Source organism: Sceloporus undulatus, chromosome 6, assembly GCF_019175285.1.
Source record: "Sceloporus undulatus isolate JIND9_A2432 ecotype Alabama chromosome 6, SceUnd_v1.1, whole genome shotgun sequence".
NCBI classification, from domain to species: Eukaryota; Metazoa; Chordata; class Lepidosauria; order Squamata; family Phrynosomatidae; genus Sceloporus; species Sceloporus undulatus.
In genome coordinates, this window is record NC_056527.1 from 103,189,427 (window position 1) to 103,205,256 (window position 15,830).

Genomic DNA, 15,830 nt, shown 5'->3' on the forward strand with positions numbered 1-15,830 from the left:
CTCCTCTGTATAGGAGCAAGTTTGGAATGGGCAGAAAGACAGCAGTGCACTAGAGGAAGATACTTGGATTAATCTGTCCAGGAGGTTGGTCATGTATGAGTGAAAATAGATCTTGGTAGGAGAGACAAATGTGTTTAACACTGTTTATAGCTGTGTGCGGAAGCTCAGTCCACTTCTCCCCAGTTCCTGAGCACAGATGGCATCCAGCCATTCACTCTGAGCCACTGTGAAGTGTTCCTTCCACTCTCCTACAGTACCTGCAGGTCAGGAAAACAATCCAGGGAGGGAAAAACTGTTATTTACCATTCCAAGTCCAACCCCAACAAGTTACAGATTCCTTAAAGTTTCAAACTCAGGGAAAATATTGGGTTCATACTAAGAAACCCCTTTTCATGCCAATATCTTAACTCGGGAGACCTGGAACTAGTGTCACCAAATACCATTTGCTTTGTAGGAACTTCATAGAGCTTCATGAAATTCCAAAGCTTAGGTTGCCAGTTTTCAGGGCCTGGCCCTTAGTCTCCAGTTTTCAAGGGTCATCACCGGGGCTGCCCCTGGGTCTCAGGCTTTGGCCTGGAAATCTCAGGACCTGGGGTGATCCTGAACTGGCAACCTTGTCCGAGGTAAATATATGCTTCATGGAAGGTGAACTTCTAGGCCTCATTGTTGCTCTGCCTAAACTGAGAACGGTTGCTTCACACAGAAAATAATCCAGGGGAGAAAGTTCTCAACAATGCAATTTCCCATCCTTCTTTCTTGAGTCTGTAAATCCAGCAAGTATTCAACTGCCCAAAGGTTTACAGTCAGGGAACCTTTGCCCAGAGCAATTTATCTTCTGAGGAGCCCCTGCACCATTGTCATACTATCACATTTGCTTAACTGTTCTGGTAAATGTTTGATACGAGGGTCTTGGAGCCTCACCTTTTCTCTTCCTAAACCAAAGAATGGCTATTTCATATGGAACAATAACCAGGTTACAGGGAATCCTCACTTATTTTGAACAAGCATGTTTCAGCTTGCCACCACTGAGCAAATCAAAGATTATACCTTCACAAGCCAGAAACATAAATCAGAGTTTGAGATTCATGCCTTATTTGGGAATAACAAACCCTAATTCCTGAGAGAGATGATATAAAAAGAACAACAATATGGCCTCACTGTTTCAGGTATGGCTGGAACTTATCTGGTTGATCCCCACCTTTCCTCATGAAGGGTGACACAGTGTGGTCCAGGATAGAGGAAGGCAAGGTGGTGTAGTTAGTCATTGGGTTTGCTTTCATGCTCTCAAATGCTGTGTGTTGCACAATCTGGTTCAGAACCAATTCTGGGACTCCTAGGCCCAAGAATTTGGCAATTTTCTGGATTTCTCGGGCTGGGTCCTGAGGTGAGAGAAAACATTATTTAACCACTTTATAAATTACAGTGTTTTCAGCAGTAGTCTAGTGAAAGTAGCCTGGAAAGGTGCATAGCCCCAATTTAGCCATCAGTAAGATTTAGATTAGAAAGACTGAAATTTGAGGCAAATTAGTTGTGACTATACTTAAAACCATCCCAATGTGTGTTATAAGTTGGACCTTTGTTGCTAGAAGAAATAACTTAATTTGAACATTTTACTAGTGGTTTGTTTGAAAGATGTGTGATTTTATGATAGAGTTTTTAACCCTAGTGTTGGCTCCTTTGAATATAAACAGAAAAACAGAAATTGAAGACATATGTTAGAGAGACAAAAATTTGGATTTTCATTCATGGAAAGTACAACTTTGGAGAGAGAGGGGGGGAGGGAGGTAGGGAGGTAGAGAAGATGCTTACCTCTTTCATGTCTTCATAAAACAGATAGAGAATTGGATGATGGTCCTTAGCCTTCCACCAACCGCAAACATGGTCAAACCATGAGCCACACATGCCTGCAATGAAAGACAAAGTAGGAAGTGAAGCATGGAATCTTGATCCACCTCCATTATTTCCCCAAAGTAACATTCCCCAGTTGGAAAGAAAATAATAAAACCATACTGGCATTGTTTACTACGTAACTAGTTCTTTGTCGTGGCCCTCCAATTTCCTTTTTTTAACTGTGGTTGGCATGGGGGCAGATGGAATGTTAGACCATGTCATTCACCAAAATTAAGTGCTAGACAAAACACAGTTCAACATTATATTGTAGAGGACTATCTCTTGATGGTAGGAGTATATCTTCTGGAATGGCCCTAAGGTTACAATGTGAGAGTTACATGAACCTAACTAGAACAAACTAGTCTCCTGGTAAGAAGTTCTCTCTTTTTCTCTTACTCAACCTTCCAAGAAAGGAAATGAAAATCAATCCACAATCTTCATAAGAAAGATCTTTCTAAAGATCAGATCAAGTTCACATACTTCTTCAGAGGATTTTGTTAACCTACAAGCTTCCCACTGTGTTACACAAGAGACTGGCAAACTCAGCCTGTTTCACTTCCTCTTTTTGCAAGTTTTGGTAAATGCTTATTTAAAAATAAGCTGGAAAATATTCTCATCCTAACCAGCAATCCATTCTACCCAAGCAGTAATGAACTAAGTCAAGGTGTTGTTGTTGTTGTTGTTGTTGTTGTTGTTGTTGTGTGCCTTCAATTCATTTCTGATGTATGGCAGCCCTAAGGCAAACCTATCACAGAGTTTTCTTAGCAAGTTTCTTCACAGGGCGTTTGCCATTGCCATCCTCTGAGGCTGAGAGAGTGTGACTTGTCCAAGGCCACCCTGTGGGTTTACATGGCTGAGCCAGGATTTGAACTCTGATCTCCAGAGTCATAGTCAATGCTCTAACTACTGCACTCATATTTTATTCTTTCTCCTAAAACAGAAGCTATCCCGAAGTTCTGCCTTCTTTTATTTAGCCTATCCACTCACCCTTCCCAGCAACAAAATTCTCCAGAAAATCATTCCACTCTCCAGGGTTAAGAATAAGTTGGTTCATGCGGCTAAAGTTGAAGTAGGAGACAGCATTGTCCTTGATATTCCTGGCCAAATAAATGATCTGCGGAAAAATAGTAAAAGCGAAGAGACACAACTCAAACTAGGAATCCAATCTCCCCCAAACCTAGTGTCTTTCTGAAGTACTTAACAAAAACACCCATCATCCACAGTCAGTCCACCCCATGCTAGCCCCAAGACACTTACAAAGCACCATGTTAGGGCAGGTTACTCACTCCTGCATGATACAAGATCTTACCTCCGTCCCCCGTATCTTTTAACAGTGCTTCAGGGTGTAGCCACACTGCTAAAATATTTCAGATACAGTTTAACCTATAATGTGCTGTATGGTTTTAGAGTTTGCATAATCTTTTAATGAATATTAATGTTTTTAATGTACAGCAGGGCCCCATATTAGGCAGGTTTGTATTGAGCTATTTTAGTTATACACAAAGACCCTTGTTAGTCATGTTTGCAAACTACTCCAGTCAACTTTCAGAGAAAATATAACATTCAATTCCACTGGAGGACCTAGAAAATGCCCAGAAAGAATACTTTTTAATTCACTTTTATATTTATACTTTTTATTTTCAAAGTTTTTGTATAGGGTTTTTAATCTGCATTGTTTTTAAAATGTTCTTAGCTGGGTCCCATTATTGACTGCCATCTTGAGTCCCATCATTGGGAGAAAGGAGAGATATAAATGAATAAAACCACCACCACCATGGCTCTATTCTCTGTAATCTTGGGATTTGTATTTTGGTGATTTGTGGCTTGCAGACCTCTCTTAGAGAGCTCTAATCAGTTCCCCTGGACTTCATATCTTTGTAGCAAGGAATTCTAAGTGCTCCCCCCAAACTACAAATCCCAGAATTCTACAAATCCTATAATTCCTAGGATTCTGTAGGGTGGAGTTGTGGCATTTAAAGTGGTACCAAAATGCTATAATGGCTCACTACTGATTTACTCTAATTCTTTCACGGAAGAATCTGACACATCATGTCAGCTTGGAAGTAAGTCCCACTTAGTGACCATTTAGTAAATCCTGTTTAATGACTTGTTTCACTTGAATTTTGTAATTGTACTGATGGTACCTTTGAGGAAGGGTATCTGAAAGGCAACAACCAGCATTGTGCAGTGATTTCAGTGTTTGACTAGGGCTCCAGAAGACTGGGGCCGCATTCCCACTATGATTTAAAGTGAATTGCTGACCGGGTTATAAGATTGTTGCTCCCATTTGAAACCGGTTCCAATTGTACTGTGATCGGTTTCAATCACAATAGAGTGAGGCAAATGCAAAAAATTCACTTTTTCCTGACACTAGTTCTTTGGCAGTTCTTTTGAAAAGAATCAGTTCTGAAGCGCATTCAACAAGTGGGAACAACGGATCTGAATCGCATCATTCTGGAGGGAAGGGACTAATGGCAGAAGAGTGTTTACCATCCCTCTTCAGTTTTTGGTAGATCCACCATCCCCCCTCCTCAGTGATGCCTTTGTGTATGACCTATGGGCACATGATTTTTTAAAAAATTAAATTGATAGAAGATGCAATTCATTGATTTTGCAACTACTTGCAATTACTCAGGAGGCAAACCGGGCGATTGGCAGCTTGGTGAGGCAAGTAGCTGCAAAAGAAGCTGGGCATTTGGCAGCTCAGTGAGGCAAGTAGTTGCAAAACAAGCCGGGCATTTGGCAGCTCGGTGGAGGCAAGTAGTTGCAAAACAAGCTGGGCATTGGCAGCTCGGTGGAGGCCAGTAGTGCAAACAGCACGGCAGTTGGCACTCAGTGAGGCAAGTAGTTGCAAACAAGCCGGGCATTTGGCAGCTCGGTGAGAGCAAGTAGTTGCAAAACACTGGGGCATTTGGCCAGCGTGAGGCAAGTAGTTGCAAAACAAGCCGGGCATTTGGCAGGCTCAGTGAGGCAAGTAGTTGCAAAACTAGCTGGGGCATTTGGCAGCTCGGTGAGGCAAGTAGTTGCAAAACCAATGAATCGAATGTTCTATCAATTTTCTATATATATATATATATATATATATATATAGTTCCCAAGCTGGGCTGCCACTTAAGTCACAGCTGATGCACAGCTGATTGACATGCATTTTGAAGTGCCGCAAACTAGTGGGGACAACGATCATGCCAAAAAAGAAGCAATTACAAGGGAATAATGAAAAGATCAGTTTTCATAATGGGAACAACAGACCTTTTGGAATCAATTTACCAACACGGAGTGAAGGTGATTCGCAAACCGGTTTAAATATAAGTGGGAATGGGGCCTGGGATTCAACTCTCTGCTCAACACACAGAAACCCACTAGGTGATCAGGACAAGTCAGACACTCCTAGCCTTAGAGATAGAGTCATAAGCCTCCTCTAAATAAATTTTACCTAGAAAACATGAGAGGATTTCCATAAATCAGAGTGGACTTCAAGATACATAACAACAACCTGAAAGGTATGAATTTCAATATGACCAGTCTATTGTGAGGAAAGCTCAGGATGTGTTGTTGATGTGTCTAATATTTTTTAATGCTTTCTTCATTAAAAAGACCTTAGGCAGCTAACATATTGCATATATGCTATGCAAAAGTTGAAAAGATTCAGCAATGATGTTATGCCCAGAGACACTATTTTCTTTTCCTATTAAAAAATTATACTGTATATTCTGGATCAGAGTCCTGGCACTACAAATGGGCCCCATGATCAAGTGTGGGTCAAATTAATTCTCCAGTTAAAGGAATTCAGCATCGACTCACATTAAGCTCTGTCCACCCATTAACCTCACTCTGTAGTCCTCACCTTGCAATTATGCTCCCAGAAAGAAGATGGCAGGAGCTGCACTGGGAGGTGGGTTTTCAGTATCCGTGGGGAGGGCATCGCCTTTGCCTCTTGAACACCTGAAAAACCAGGGAGTGACATTCAGCCTCAGGCACGATAACCCTACTTTCTCCTCCTTTAGCTCCTCAAAGCAGTTGCTCTACTCACCTGAGAGAATGGGTTTTGGAAGGAAGAGTTCTATGAAGGGACTCCGCTGGTACAGGGGAAGCTGGTCACATTTCTGTGGATCACCTTCATGATAAATCATGTCCACAATTTCCTGAATCCAGCTGGTCCCTGGAAATATGGGTGGAGGAAAGAGATATGACGAATCCACCATTCAATCCATGGAGTTTATCGCATGGGATGGATTCAGTGCAGGAATTGAATTTAAACTGGGGAAAAAACACAAAAGCGGGTAGATTTTCAGACAACGTCAGAAGTTAACCCAAATAGGAACAAAACCTGAAAAAGTAGGTTGATTTTCACACAACATAAGGGTTAATGAGCATTAACACAACATTAACCCGAACAGAAAATAGACAAAACCCACTCCTTTTTACTTTCGGAAAAGGAGCGGGCTTTGTTGACTTTCCATTCAGGTTAATGTCATGTCATTGCTTATTATCTTCAACGTGTCTGAAAATCAACCTGCTTTTGTGGGTTTTTTCCAGATTTTAAAATTCCGTTTCTGCACAGGATCCATCCTGTGTGATGAAATCCTATGTCTCTTCATATTTCCAACGCTTATTATTTTCTCCACATACCTCCATCAGTGTCCCTATTTCTTCACTTCTGTATATTTACCTGCTTTGGGGTAGGTGCAGATGAGGAGATCATCAGGCCGAGCTTGGAAACCTCTTATTTGCTCCCAGTTCTCTGCAGTTTTACTGGACAAGGGGATTCCCTCGATCTTCACCAGCCTCCAGTGCCCAGATTCATGATCCATCCCTTGGCAATGCAGAAGAAATAATATGGGTGGATTGTGCTTGCTTGGCCTTCCAAGTAGCCTTTGGCTCTAGTCCACTTCCTCCAGGATGATTTGTTGGCCCATGAATACCAGGCATATCCACTTGCCAGTTTTGTCTTTTTTACAGATAGATTCTCTGAGTTCTTTTATTCCCTCTCACGCTCTCTTTTTGGGCCCTTCCACGCTGCAGAATTATATATCACAATGTTTCTGCTTTAACTGCTATGGCTGCATCTTATGGAATCCTAGGGCGTGCAGTTTCACTAGAGCTCTCTGACAGAATTCTAAGTACTGCACCCTAAACTGCAAATCCCAGGATTCCATAAAATGTTGCCATGCCAGTTCACCAGCATATAAACATGCAGAGGTCCAGAAAGGTGCCAACTCTCAGCCCACTCATTTGAGATAATATGCACAGAAAGTATGCATTCCTAACCACTTCTTTAAAAAGTAAACACCTCTTACTCTAATTCATTATAAATTTAAAGACCACTTACATCTGTCATTACAAACTGTGCACATTTATCATTACACCTACATTTAACATTCACAAGAAATTGAAGTCCCGAAACCAAACCATGCTCAAATGGAAAAATACTGAAACTTTAAATGCATCTTTCTAGGAAGGGGTGGGGGACACATTTACCTGTCTTACTTATTTCTCTTCCAATGACTCTGACCCACTGTGCTCTTTTACTTACCTTCCCCTGGTGAAACAGATGAAATTGCTCAAGAAGGATCCCCCTCCAGTAAATCATTAGTTGTAGTAACAATGTAAGGAGGAGGAACATCTGAGTAATAGAAAAACTGCATAACCCAGAGTCAAAACTTGTCTCAGAAGGGAGAGACTCTGCGTTTTGAAACCTGAAAGCCTCATCCCAATAAGTTATATATTTTTCACTGTTGGATTTTGTGTGATTCCAGGAGACATTACTCAAGAGTAAAAGAAGTAAGAAAAAGAATGAGAAACATGTTCTTCCCTTTAAAACCTTCTATTACAATTTCACATATGTGTGTGTTTGTGTGCATTGAACCACCAGAAAGTAAAGGTATCACTATCTCAGGCACCCATGAAAAATGTTTTGGTTTATGGAATATTTTGGATTAAGGAATGCCAAATAAGGAATAAGGGAGACTCAAGCTATAATCAGGTACAGATTGTTTGTTTGTTGTTACTATGTGCCTACAAGTAGTTTCCAACACATGGTGACCCTAAGGAAAACCTATCCTGGGGTTTTCTTGTCAAGTTTCTTTGGGGGGGGGGATTGCCATCTTCTGAGGCTGAGAGAGTGTGACTTTCCCAAGATCACCTAGTGGGTTTACATGGCAGAGACATATATTTTTATTTATTTTCTTTCCTATCCTGGGATTGATTTTCTGATACAATATATAAGTTTTTTTAAAACTTTATTAGTGAATTTAGAGTAATTACTTTTGTTTCTGCTTTCCAAAGAACTAGTAGTGAGCAGGTGGAGCTGAGCTTGGCTGAGTGGGAGGTGGAGCAGTAGAGAAAGTGGGATGAATCAGGAGGGTATGAGAAAAGGATGATGTAGAAGGAATATATTTTCTCAGTAAATACAGTACATGGATTATTAGCATCAATCTAATTTTTATCTTGGCCATTTTAGTTGGGATGAGCAGCAGCCCCTGGGATTTTTTTTTTTTAAATCAACTTGCCAGCACATAAATATGTGCACTTTTCCAAAATATGTATATTTGTGCAAAGTCAAATGTCTGGTCAACTTGTTCATTTGTGATTTATTTGTATTTTAAACACCTCCTTGTCCCTGTTTTATTTGTGCATGCTGCTCTGCATCACCTTTGCTTTATGCAATTGTCGTACATATGCCTATTTCGATGTAAGCCCCATTGACATCAGCGGAACATACTCCTAAATAAAGGCTCTGTCTATGTCTCTCTCAGCCCTCTTTTCACTTTGATGAGAAAAAGGTGTTGGGGAAGAGTCTGGTTTTTCTCCCCATCATGGTGTAAGGAAGCCTGCTGAGATTCCCTGGCCCTCTTTCACCTCTCAAACACTGCAAGAGGGAAGAAGAGGGGGCAGCAAAACCCTCTGGATCCTTGCATGATGTTGTAATGGAAGGCTTGAGATCTGACTCTCTGGAAGCAGCAACAATGACGGATGTCCCCCAAGCAAGTCCTTAATGGTCCCCTTGGATTGTCCCAAAGCAGCAAAGCGTTTGTACCTGCTTCCATTTGTTCTTGATGGAGAACATGCACCCACGCCCAGCCAGGCAAATATTGTGATGAGTATGTACTCATGCTCCCAGGGTGGGAAAATAACAATAATAAACAAAAATAACTGAAAAGAACAGCTGAAATCAAGCTGCAAATGATAAATGAAAAGGATGAAAAGTAAATGGGTTATAGTGGGAAAACTGGAACAAAAGTCCCCCCCCAAAAAAAAATCTTGTTATAACAGGGGGGGAAATGAGGATTTGACTTGGGAGTCAGCAAATGTTTTGCCAACATGGAGCAGAAATGCATTTTCAATCCTCTATAGATTATTACGGTAGTCCTAGTTTGGCCATCAGCCCTGTTTAAAATACTGTATATACTCATGTATAAGTTGACCTCATGTATAAGTCGAGGGAAGGTTTTAGGGCCAAAATCATAGGTTTTGATATGACCCATGGATAAGTTGAGGATAAAACTTAGGAGGATGTAACAAAGAATGTAAAGGGGAAAACACCACTTCCTTCCCTCCGTCTCCTTCTCTGGACCTCTTCTGATCACCTAACACCACTTCCCTGGTGCTGGAGGAAAAGGTTGAGAAGGGCAGGCACTGGAGGGAAATGGGGTGTTTGGTGGTCAGGAGAGATCTAGAGGGAGAGGAGGAGGATGGAGGGGAGAAGGTTTTAGCATCAGATTGAGAAGAGAATCAACTGTTTCACACACATACACACAGTCTCTTGTCTTGGCAGCTATTTCAGAAATCACTGCCGAGGCACAGAGAGTGGGGCATCCGGACAGGGCTTCTTTTAGGATCTCTCTGAAGTGTATTACTGTATTGACCCATATATAAATCAACCAAGGATTTTAGGGTCAATTTTGAGGCATACATTTTTCAATTTATAGTCGAGTATATACAGTGCTTATCACATACCTTCCAGTTGTCCCAGTTAATCCTTCATTGTCCCATTCCTCACTCACTTTAAAAATATCCCAATTCCCCCTTTACTTCAGCTGCTGCCAACTGAGGGTGCATCTACACGGTAGAAATAATGCAGTTTGACACCATCCAGTGGAATCCTGAGACTTGTAATTTTACAAGGTCTTTAGCCTTCTCTGTGAAAGAGTGCTGGTGTCTCACAAAACTAAAAATCCCAGGATTCTGTAGGATAGAACCGTCACACTTAGTGGTGTCAAACTGCATTATTTCTACACTGTAGATGCACCTAAGATCAAAGTGTCAAAGTAGTTGGCATGCAACTCAGCAAGGGGATGGCAAAAGCAAAATGCTGCAGCCTCTCCTAACTTGTGTATTCTTCTCTGCTAATACCTTTTACTATCTTGACCATATTGTGATTTTGCTTGGCCATATGAATCCCAGTTTTCATCTCTGCGACATTGGAGGGTATATGGTCTATCTCCAGATTCAGTCAAATGATTTAAGTTGATGGAAGAATGAAATGGGAATTTTCTATTTGTGCCATCCTGGAACCCTCAAAGAAGGGGAGGAGTACAAACATTAGGCCAGGGCCGGCTCATCCATATAGACACACTAGGCAGCCACCTAGGGCGGCAAAATTTAGGGGCGGCTTGGTGGCTTTCTTTGTAAAAAATTTTGCATAATCAAACAATATTAAAGTGAAAACTCATTACAGCAAGCAACGTAAAAACAAGCTACCATATGACGGTTTCTTTGTACAATAGCCAAAACATAAGTGTGCACCACCACCACCACCCGTGTCCATGGTACGGTTTTTAATTGGCTTTTTGACTAATTCTCAATACTATGATGAGAGATTGGAACCCACGTTTTATGTCATGTTTAGCTTTAACAAACAAAACAGCGGAAATCAAAGGGTGAAAATAATTATGAGGGGAGACAGGGGGTTCAAAAATATTTCTCGCCTAGGGTGGCCAAATACCAAGAGCCGGTCCTGCATTAGGTTCACATTGGGAATACTGGGGGAGCAGATCCATTTGTTTAATTTTATGATGCTGAAATTAATTTCTGAGAGAGAAGAAAGGTTAAATTTGTATTTTTAGAGGAAGACATACAAACATTCCAGCCTGACTTTTGCCCCTGGCTGCATGGGTTATTTTATTAACCACAAAATCAACACGCCAAGTGTTTTTGTGTGTGAAGTGTGGGTAGATAACGCAGAGGTGGGATTATAGTTGTGTGCGGAAGGTCAAGCTGCTGTCTCCCAGCAGCTGTGCATAGATGGTATCCAGATGTTCACTCTGAGCCACTGTGAAATGTTCCTTCCAGTCCCCTACAGTCCCTGCAAGTGAGGAAAACATTTTTAAAAACTCATAAATAATCCAGTTGCTCTTTTCCAAATGAGCCTGAAGGTCTCCAAATTAGGCCTTCATTTTTTCAAACGAGACTGAAGGCACTGTGTGTCCATCTGGAGGAACAGAGCTGGACACTTCTCTGAGTGCATCTTCTCATTACTTTCTACCAGCCCAAAACTAGCCATGTTAGAGGTATGCTATATCAATTGAGGGTTTGAGAGATAGAGCAGAAGACAAGCTGTACTTCCACCTGATGGAACTTTATAGTATGTCTTCAGCTGCATTTGCACTGCAGAATTAATGCTGTTTGACACAACATTAACTGCCATAGCTCAATGCTACGGGATTCTGGGATTTTTAGTTTTGAAAGAAGTTTAGCCTTCTGTGTCAGAGAGCTCTGGTACCACAACAAACTAAAAACCCCAAGATTCCACCAGATGAAGCCATGACAGTTAAAGTCATGCCAAATTGCATTAATTCTACAGTTTAGCAGGAGTCTTCTTAAAGCTGAATAAGCCTTGTTTAGTCTGGCAACCTTAATTTCCAGCAATCCTCCTTCCATGCATGAAAAGTCACCCAATTCAAAAGTGTGTACCAGGGAGCTATAGACTCCTGTTCTTCAGAGAATGAAGTTCACTTCACCCAGACAAGTTGCATGAACCAAAATGAGAATCTAACCTGTCAATAAAATAAAATCCCTAAAATTTATAGATATTTTAGGAAGGTAGTTAATAATGTGACTGTAAACCTACTGTTTAATGTTTGGGGGGAGGGGAAGTGGTATAGAGATGTAGCATTAAAGATACCCCCAAGGCACCAGATCTTGTCTGATCTTGGAGATGCACCATTACTAAATTGACACTTAATTGAATCATCTGAATCTTTTGGTTACTTTCTTGTCATTCCCATATCAACTCATGATCCAACCAAGGCCATATGTCCTTTCTCCTGTCAGGTGGAAGTTAGCCCCTGATCCCCACCTTTTCTCATGAAGGGTGACACAGAGTGGTCCAGTAGGGAGGAAGGCAAAGTGATGTAATTAGCCATCGGGTTTGTTTTCATGCTCTCAAATGCTGTGTGCTGCACAATGAGGTTCACAACAGGTTCCAGAAGCTCTAGACCTAGAAACTGGGCTATTTTTCTGATTTCCTGGGCTGGGTCCTACAAAAAGAGATAGAAGACACTGTTAATGGGAAAGATGCCAGCTGTTTATACATTAAGGTTGCCATAAGAAAGATTTCTGTCTTTGTCTCTTGGTTATGGCACTGAGAAGCAGAGCTTGGGAAAGACAAAATTTTGGACTATGTCTTCCAGAATCCTCCAGATAGCATGGCCACTGGAAATGATAATACTTTCAAGTTCCAATAAGAAGAATACATTAGCGAGACAATTGTAACAAGCATTTCTTCGCAGCTTAGAGTATTATTTTGTACGGTCATGGATATTTCACCTCTTTAATATCTTCATAAAACAGGTAGAGTATTGGATGATGCTCCTTGGCTTCCCACCAGCCACGGACATGATCAAACCATGAGCCACAGATGACTGCAAACAGACACAAGTGAACAATGGTGAGTGAACTGTGGCTTCTGACTGACTTTTCCATCTTCCTTGAGAATACATTGTGACTTTTCATAATTTGAAACATTTACATAGGTTTGAAAATACAAAATGAGATAGCTTTAATATACAAGCCAGTTGAATTTCTCACCCATCCCTACACCTGAACAGGTCTTACGTAAACTTGGAAAGTGTTTTATTACATGTATATCTCAGTGAACAAAGTAGATGTGTTCCTGGGCATTGCTTTTTTAACCGAAAATGTGGTACTAGAGGCAGAAATAACATAAAAAGAAAAGGGATAGGCTTCTCCCCAGAAAAAGTTTTCTGTAACTAAACAATGTCTTCACACAGAGTTTTTTTCTCTGCAAAGCAAGACAGGTGGTTACCCTACCAATAGTATGTGATTCTCATCACAAATAGAAGATGGGATATACATTTTCAGATGGGGGCCATCTTTTCTCTTGTTCTCCATCTTAAGCTTTCACTCACCCTTCCCAGCAATGAAATTCTCAAGAAATTGATCCCATTTCCCAGGTTCTGGAATCATTCGGTTCATACGATGGAAATGAAAATAGGAGACCACATTGTCCTTCACATTCCGGGCCACATAAATAATCTGTAGAAACAGGGCAAAAAGAGAGACAAAAAGAAAATATCCAGGATTATTACCAGAACAAGAACCTAATGGATACAAACTCTCTCTTGGCTAGTTATCAGATAAATGAGGAACAAGCATTACAATTTGGATTCAGATCAGGAGTTAAGATTGTTTAGGGCTGTATTCAGCTAGTGCTCAGAGGCACTCCTTCCATTATTGTATTCGTGTACTCCACCTCAACAGCATAGCATGGAAAGGTAGAAAGCACTAATTCAAGTTAAGTCTTCAGTTTCTACACACTCACTATTCCTTTAAATAAACAAAATCCATGTATAGAATGCATGCCATATAATATTTTAAAAATATTTTGATGTTCTAGGAAACAGAAAATAGTGCTAAAACCAATCCATGGCTCAAGATGAACTCTATCCTCCCAACTCAAAACTGCCCCATACATGCATCCCCATTGTCCTGACCTTGCAATTCTGTTCCAGGAAGGAAGGTGGGAGAAGATGAATCGGTAGGTGAGTTTTCAGGGTACGTGGAGAAGGCACTGCTTCTGCCTGTTCTAAGCCTGAAACACGAGAGTGCATCATCAAGTATCATATTGAGAAAACCCTAAGCTCCATCCTGATCTTCCCAAAGCAAGAGCTTTTACTCACCTGAGGGGACTGGGATTGGAGGGAACATGTCTATGAAGGGAATCCGTTGATAGATGGGGGCCCGAGCACATTTCTGTGCATCACCACCATGCTGGATCATGTCCACAATTTCCTGCATCCATGTGGTCCCTGCCGGAAGAGAAGGGTGGGGAAAGGTATGGAGAATCAAACAGTGGTTCTTCCTGTCCCCAGCTACATTGTTCTTTCCCCACAACTACACCAATGCCCATAATTTTCTTCTACATTTACCTGCTTTGGGGTAAGAGCAGATGAGGAGGTCATCAGGCCGAGCTTGGAAGCCTTGAATTTGACCCCAGCTTTCTTCAGTTTCTCTGGGTAGAGAAACCCCCTCAATCTCCACCAGCTGGGTTGCTGAGCTGGTGGGTTCAGTATCCAAACATTGTAGTCTGGCTCTGGACTCCATCTCCTAGCATGTGGGTAAAGTGGATAATGATAATATTCTGTGCAGTCTCCTACTTTTCTCTTAACTCAACCATCTTTAATCTGGTGCACCCCTGATATATTGGGTGACACCCCCCCCCAGAGGAATCATGCCCTATCTTGCCCCACCAGGCTTCTGAATTCCCTGTTGACAGTAGAATACAAGAAGCTGCTCACCTGCCAGTGTCACCCTCTTTTTGCGCTTTTTTCAGTGCACAGTGTTGTTTCCAGCCTTTCTCAGCCTCTTTCTTGCTTTGTGACAAGAGTAGAAAATTTGAGACATTTGAGAGCTATATGTGCTGTCTTGGCTGAAATTTCTCAATACACAGGAGCTGGACTTTCACCTAAATGAACTGGATGGAGTTGTGTGTGTGTGTGGGGGGGGGGTTAGAGTTATGAAAAGCTGTGTTAGTTTTACTGTTGCTGTTTTTTCCTCCCCCCCCCCCTTTCCCAGCTATTATCTTGGACTCCGTTGGTATGCATTGATCCTAGTGTATACATTTTGGTATGCACACTAATGCATGCATTTTTGTTTGCACTATCTTGGTATGTATTGTCCCTAGTGTATGCATTTTTGTATGCATATACATTTTGCTATATGTTTTCCTCATTGACTAAAACATGGGTGAGAGGGAATAATCTGGTTTATAGAGCACATGAAGCTCATAGGGAATCCAGCTTCCCACGCTCCTTTCCTCCTGATCCAGGAGTTTCAAATTTCCTGCCTTGGGAGAATTCTCCTCCACATCCTGATCTGCCACAGAAACCCAGTGCTATTGCAAAATATTCCAGGAAGTATTCTAGGGCAAACATTGAACATATGACAACGTTCCACCTTATTAGGCCTCTTTATTATCCTCCTCAGACAGAGATCTGGATCTATCTGAAACATACACTCATCATTCCTACTGCTACACATTCCAGAAGCAGCTTGGATTGCTTCCATGTGAGGTCTGTTAAGCTCAGCTAAAACACTACTTTTCTATAACCAGCCTAGAACAGATTTTAAAGTGGCCATTCCATGGGTGCTTCCAGAGGACATCTTTATTTTGTGGTTGCCCCAACTCTGTCACAAAATTTTATGGGGGTGTGAAGTATCAGTGCTGCTTTCCACTTGTACCATTTGTAACCATTTATGCTTACTCTTGTCCTACCACAAAATATCTATCAAGGAGGGAAAGGTGGAGTAGCTGTAGCACACAATGGCTTATAAGAAGGGAAGCAAGTGTGCACTTAAGGGCTGATCACAGGCTGATCTTCAGACCTGCACACCAACATTTCTATTTTATTTCACATCTTTGGAAAGTTAATTTTTGGCACTTTACTTCCCTGAATTCCCCAATTGGTATGGCCACTGGC

The 15,830-nt window shown here is 41.4% G+C and overlaps 2 protein-coding genes across 4 annotated transcripts; both read right to left on the reverse strand.

The window, feature by feature from the left end:
• Positions 1-123: 123 nt before the first annotated feature.
• LOC121932979 (sulfotransferase 1C1-like) lies at positions 124-7,524 on the reverse strand. Of its 2 annotated transcripts, none has more exons than XM_042472141.1 (7): positions 6,560-7,523; positions 5,921-6,049; positions 5,735-5,832; positions 2,878-3,004; positions 1,810-1,904; positions 1,199-1,379; positions 124-257 (listed from the first exon to the last, which is right to left on the reverse strand). In XM_042472141.1, exons 1-7 carry the CDS (start codon positions 6,699-6,701, stop codon positions 145-147), a joined length of 885 nt encoding a protein of 294 aa, XP_042328075.1. In that variant the 5' UTR covers positions 6,702-7,523; the 3' UTR covers positions 124-144. The 2 variants fall into 2 exon arrangements, with proteins under 2 accessions (XP_042328075.1, XP_042328076.1); XM_042472142.1 differs by having other exon boundaries at positions 133-257; positions 1,159-1,379; positions 6,560-7,524.
• A 3,456-nt stretch (positions 7,525-10,980) lies between these two features.
• Positions 10,981-14,843, reverse strand: LOC121932968 (sulfotransferase 1C2-like). 2 transcript variants are annotated; one of them, XM_042472115.1, is made up of 8 exons: positions 14,649-14,843; positions 14,280-14,457; positions 14,031-14,159; positions 13,845-13,942; positions 13,260-13,386; positions 12,658-12,752; positions 12,188-12,368; positions 10,981-11,194 (listed from the first exon to the last, which is right to left on the reverse strand). In XM_042472115.1, exons 2-8 carry the CDS (start codon positions 14,452-14,454, stop codon positions 11,082-11,084), a joined length of 918 nt encoding a protein of 305 aa, XP_042328049.1. In that variant the 5' UTR covers positions 14,455-14,457; positions 14,649-14,843; the 3' UTR covers positions 10,981-11,081. The 2 variants fall into 2 exon arrangements, with proteins under 2 accessions (XP_042328049.1, XP_042328050.1); XM_042472116.1 differs by having other exon boundaries at positions 14,280-14,471; positions 14,688-14,726.
• Positions 14,844-15,830: the final 987 nt, after the last annotated feature.